This window comes from Myotis yumanensis, unplaced genomic scaffold (genome assembly GCF_028538775.1).
Source record: "Myotis yumanensis isolate MYYU_CA2020_CCGP unplaced genomic scaffold, mMyoYum1.0.hap1 SCAF_9, whole genome shotgun sequence".
Lineage (NCBI taxonomy): Eukaryota > Metazoa > Chordata > Mammalia > Chiroptera > Vespertilionidae > Myotis > Myotis yumanensis.
In genome coordinates, this window is record NW_027223760.1 from 83,880,739 (window position 1) to 83,886,889 (window position 6,151).

The 6,151-nt window shown below is 43.7% G+C and overlaps 1 protein-coding gene across 1 annotated transcript in view; it reads right to left on the bottom strand.

Moving 5' to 3' along the window:
* SPMIP7 (sperm microtubule inner protein 7) overlaps nucleotides 1-5,945 on the bottom strand; it is a 36,515-nt gene extending 30,570 nt beyond the window's left edge. Inside the window, exon 1 of the mRNA XM_070425230.1 lies at nucleotides 5,387-5,945. Within this exon, the coding sequence (XP_070281331.1) occupies nucleotides 5,387-5,945 (559 nt within the window). The remainder of the gene's footprint in view (nucleotides 1-5,386) is intronic.
* Nucleotides 5,946-6,151: the final 206 nt, after the last annotated feature.

A 6,151-nucleotide genomic window follows, 5' to 3' on the forward strand; every position in this document is an offset into this window, starting at 1 on the left:
AACCCAAAGCTAGCAGAAGGAAGGAAACAATGAAGATTAGAGCGTAGCTACAAAATAGAGAAAATTCATGAAAGCAAAGGTTGGTTCTTTGAAAAGATTAAAAAATTGACAATTAACTAGATTGATAAGAGAGAAAGAAGACTCAAGTAAAATCATAAATAAGGAAACATTACAACTGATTTTACAGAAATAAAAATAATTATAAGAAACTAGAGGCCCGGTGCATGAAATTCGTGCAGGGGTGTGGTCCCTAGGCCTGGCCGTCAATCGAAGCGCAAGTGTCTGGCGTGGAAGGGCAGGTCCCAGCTGACCTCTGTGCCCTGGACAGCACCTGGGCCCTTGGGCCCCCATGCACCTCCCTCCACCTGAGTCACAGGTGCCCGAGTCCCCACTCGGAGCTGTGGTGAGCGCGGCTGGACGCTGCAGGCCGAGGCGCAGCATGGGCCTCTGGGCTGCCCAGCAGCACCGCAGAGAAGCCAGGTGGGCAGTGCACTCTCTCCCTGCCGGCCTCGCAGACCAGCTCCTGCGCAAACCCACGGGAAGCCCAACTGGCCCCTGTGGCTGCAGCCTGGCTCACCCAGAAGAGGTTGCGTGGGTGCAGGGCAGGCTCCTTGTGGGCGCCCGGCACCTGAGCATAGGGGCTTCCCTGGCCCACAGGCCCTGGCATCCCGGGGGAGGGTAGCAGAGGGAGTGCGAGTGAGCTCGGCAGACACCCCACATTCTCCCTGCACCTCCGTCCCCATCACCCCCGCCCCCAGGTAGCCGGCAAGAGGTTACAGTGCGTTGCCAACACCCACCATGGTCCACACCGCCCCCTGGTGGTCAGCACCGGTCATAGTGAGCAGTCAAACCCCTGGTCGAGAGGACAATTTGCACATTAGGCTTTTATTATATAGGATTAGTATGAAAAAAATAATTATATGAAATTACTGTACACCAAGAAATTGTATAACCTAAATGAAATGGACAAATTACTAGCACCACACAACCTACCCCGTCTGAATCATGAAGAAATAGAAAATATGAACAGACCTGTAACTTGTAAGGAAATTGACTCAGTAATCAAATACCTACCCTAAAGCAAAGCTCAGGACCAGACGGCTTCACTGGTGAATTCTGCAAAATGTTTGAAGAAGAATTAATACTAGTCCTCCCCAGGCTCTTCTAAAAAAAAAAATGAATGAGGAGGGAATACTTCCAAACTCATTCTATGAAGCCATCATTACAGGGATGCAAAAGCCAGACCATATCCTACTAAACACTGATGCACAATCCTCTCCAGAATACTATAGAAGAGACTTTAAGTGCACACCAGAGGATTATACACCAGGACCAAGTGGGTTTTATTCCTTGAATGCAAGAAACTGGAATTCTGCACTATCGGTGGGATGGTAAAATGTGGCGGTTGCTGTGATGAACCGGTGGTAGTTCCTAAAAAAATTAAACATAGAATCACCATAGGATTGAGCAACTCCACTCCTGGGTACATATTTAAAGAATTGAAAGCAGGTTCTTGAAGAAATATTTGTATATGTGTGTGCATAGCAGCATCATTCACAACAGCCCACAGGTGAAGCAACCCAAGTGTCCATTGATGGATGAATGGATAAAAAAAAGTAGCGCATGCCTAAAATGGAAAAGTACTCAGCTTTACAAGGGAAGACAATTCTGACACATGCTAATACATGGACATTGTTGTCCATGATGACATTATGCTCAGGGAAACATGCCAGTCATAGAAAGACAAACACTCTGTGAGTTTACTTATACGATGTATTCAGGGGAGTCAAATTCATTGAGACAGAAAGCAAAACTGGTTTCCAGAGGAGGACGAGGAGGAGGGAACTAGGGAGTTAGGGTTTAATGGGTAAGAGAGTTTCTGTTTTGCAAGATGAAAAAAGTTATGGAGATGTATTGTGGTAATGGTTGCACAATGCTGTACTTAATACCAATGAACTATATGCACTTAAAAATGGCTGAGAGCTGTGATGGAGCAAATGTTTTTGTACCCCCAAAATTTACATATTGAAGGACTGACCCAAAATGTGATGGTATTTGGAGGTTAGGCCCCTGGGAAGTAATTAGGTTTAGATGAGGTCGTGAGGGTGGGGCTCCCATGATAGGATTAGTGTCTTTCTAAGAGGAGAAAGGGATACTGGAGCTTGCTCGCTCACTCTCAGCCATATGAGAAAACAACAGAAGGTTAGCCTTCTGCAAGCCAGAAGGAGGGTTCTCAACAAGAACTAACTTGATCTTGGACTTCCCAGCCTTTAGAACTGTGAGAAACAGGGACCTGTGGTTTAAGCCACCCAGTCTATGGTATGTCCTTATAGCAGCTCAAGCTGAAACGATGATTTTAAAAAGGTTGGAAGACATACAAAGAGTTACATATATTGCTATTAGGATGCTGAAGGTAGGAAAACCAGAGGTCGCAACAGGCAACATCTTTTTCTGTCTGTGACAAGGGTGACTGTGTCAACTGCTGCAATGAGAACAAAGAGAGCAAGCAATGAAGGGTTTGAATGTGATTAGGATAAGTCTGGGACACTTGATCGGTGCATAAGAAAGAAAGCCAACGCTGAGCAACACGGAACTACCGCGTCAGTTAAATGTCTGACAAGCTTGGAATTGGGCAAGAAGCCAGCCAGCCAATCGTTTATGACTTGGCTTTGGTATTTATGAAAACCCACTGGAAAGCATACTGGGCTGAGACACGATTAATTCTGAGAAGATGCGCTTCCTTATCAGAATGTCTTAGGAATCACATGGATTCAGGTTTGCTAAAAACTGAAGTTCTTATTAGTAAATAATGACTATTTCCAGGATCTACAAAGTCACTGAAAGCCTAGGACAAATGATATTGCAACCAATCCCTGAACTCATGGCATTATTCTTTGAAAATGCTAATAGCTAATAATAATAAATGCTATTAACTGAATGCTTTACCAGGTTCCAGAAATTATGCTAAGTATTTTACATGTTAACTCATTATTTCTTACACTTTATAAGAAAAGGATTAATATTGCCAATTTAAGTGTAAAGTGACTAGAAACTCTAGACTTTGCTTAACCTTATAATATCTAACACTTATCGGTTCATGGTTCATTCCTTAATGTCAGGCATATTTACATGAATTTTACTAGTTTCACATGTTTACTAATTTCACATGTTTGCATGTGAACTTATTTTACAAACAAGGATGCGTGGACATAGAGAGATTAGTAACTAGCCCAAGGTCATAGTGAAAGTAAGCTCTGTGCCTGGATATGAGCCCAGACTGTCTGACCCTAGAGCCCATCTTCTGAATTCTGTTTTACTGACCCGGTAGCACCATATGGAGGCTGGATGAACTCTGTACTCGGTTCTGAGCTGCTGGTACAACCTCTGTTAACCCTAGTTTAGTGGGAAATTAGCTTTAATTTCTTAACCTTGTAAATTGTTGAAACACAGTTCTTAGAAAAACTTACAGAAACAGCCCAACCTGAAGCTGGGGTTGTCTGCTTACAAGAAAAGCTCTTACTTGCCTACAATGGGACCACTGTGAAAAATGAACTCCGTTCCCTTAAAGAAGGATCCTCGGCAATGAATACTGTTATGCACTAAAACATTAGCGAAAGATTGAGCTCCAGGCCTTTGCTGACAGGCTAGAAAAGTAGTTGCTAGTTCAGAATCAGGGCAATGTGCTGTCTGAGATGGACCTGAACTCACCACTGGTCCCCTCATGCACTTACCTAAGACAATTCTGCACCTTAGATAGTATTTGATTCTTCGCAATACTGTTTTTCCCTAAGTAGTATTTCCAATGGGTTGTAAAATAATTAAAAACTGGTCGTTGAACCTTATTTACACTCTCCACATGAAAATTCCAAACGAAGGTATTTCCCTAAGCCCTCTGTTAAGTCAACAACTGGAGTGCATATTAAAAGCATAATTCTTATCCTATGCTTACTAGTATATGTCCCCAAATTGCTCTTTCTGGTTCAAACGCGGGTACCTGGAGGGTAGGGCTCAGACGCGTCATATTGTGGCGTTATTTCATTCACTTTACCTTTTTTCTTACCCCTTTTTCTAGTCTCAATTACCTATGGCTTCTCTCCATGCAGTGGCAGGAACCATGACTCCCCACTGCTCCACCATATGCTGCTGCCACTGTCCCTCCCCCACTGCCTGCTTAGGCCTCTGGTCTAGGCTGGGTGTGGAGGAGAAGCAGTGCTAGAGGAAGCTCAGCATCTCTTGACGCCGTGTTTGGCCTTTTCCCTTCCACATGCTCAAAGATGTTAGTCTCTTTGCACTTCCTGTCTACCAGACGCACTCCCATACAGGAATATTTCTCGTGGCTTTCCTTTGCAAGTGTCAGCACTGCTGGCCAGGCTGGCGACATTCTCTGGGAGTGCCGACATAAGGTACAGCTTGTCAGGAGGTTCATCAATTGTGCCTTCAGAGCTGTGTGCAGCTATTTCTGCAGGGGTTGCTTCTCAGCTCCTGTTCTTACCAGGCGCCAAATTTCACTTTCAACTACTTTCCCATTTCAGCCCCTTCACCTAACTCTTGCATAACCATCAGATTTACTTCTTCCAGAGAGAGAATGCGGCATGTTACACACTTATCAATGTCAAATAGAATTTGGCTTGTGATACAATTAGGTTATCTATCCTATATAACAAAAGCCTAATATGCTAAGTGTCTGACCGTTCAACCAGTCACTATGACACACACTGACCACCAGGGGGCAGATACTCCAACCAGTAGGCTAGCTTGCTGCTGGGGTCTGCTTGATCCGGACTGGGAAAAACAGGCCAGACATGCCCTAGATCCCTCCCCTGGTCCCTCCCCAGCCCCAATCGTGCACTGGTGGGGTCCCTCGGCCTGCCCTGCACCTTCTCAGAATCCGGGAACCCTCAGGGGATGTCAGAGAGCTGGTTTCAGCCGGATCAAGCAAAGGGACCCCACTGGTGCACGAATCCATGCACTGGGCCTCTAGTATTTATGTAATAAACTAGAAGCCTGATGTACGAAATTTGTGCAAGGGGCTCGGCCCTTGCAACCCCAGCTTCATCTGGAAGGTCATCTGGAAGGATGTCTGGAAGGTCGTTCGGTCTAATTAGCATATTATGTTTTTATTATTATAGATTACCTCACATGTAATTTGTGTTGGTCACTTATACTAATGAATGCACTTTTAAACACCAAATATTATTTTACAGATAGATTTATAAAAGGGTTATCATTTTTACTTTTTCCTTACAATTTATAATTTAAAAATAAGATTTGATTTGGTTCTTTACAACTTTGTTAAATTATCTACTGAATAATGAATCTTATATCCATGCTCCTTCTCCCTGGTTTCAATGTTTAAAAATTATAAAGCCAATGTCACTTTATTTACCTCCAAGTCTTGCTCTGATGGCAGAATCTGAAGTTGCCCTGGAATTCCACTTTCTGTCTTGTTTTAGTTCTTCTAATAAAATTTTTTGCCTTTTTAGCGTTGTTTGAAATCCCCTATCTGGCCTGGGAACTCGTTGTTGAGGTTTCACGTCACTCAAATCCACCAGAGTTGGGATGGTTCTGCCAATGCCAGGCTTTAAATCAGCGTCGCCACCAGGACTCATGAACCCCGAACAGGGATCAGCTAAGGGTACATCATCACGGAGTGGAAATAATGGGTAATCTGGCCCATGTGGTGGGGGATAAGGATAGTGTAAATGATAGTCTGGTACGAATGAAGGGGGGTAAGGGTGAAATTTAAGAAAAGCAGGGTTGCATTTCTTTTCCGTTCTCTCACAGTCATGTCTGTCCTCAATTCCTTTCACAAAAGGCATGTTCATTCTTCTTAAGAGGTTATAGTAGTGTGGGTAATCTGCATTCTCAACCGCCTTTGCTCCTGAAAGAATGGACCGTTCAGAAATACTTATCTTCCCAGGTGTGCACTGTGAATGTATATCCATAGCTTTTCTTAGAAAATTGGGTGGCTGCAAATACAGTGTCTCTGATGACTCCTTTCTCTTAACAATAAAACATATACTTCCAATAGTTGAGAACTGGTTAGTTTATCGTAACAGTATTGACTTGGCTTTCTAAATGTCGACAAGTTAGGGTTTTTGTTTTTTTCTTTTTGAAGGTATTTTCTCTTGACCAAAGGACGCACAGGGCG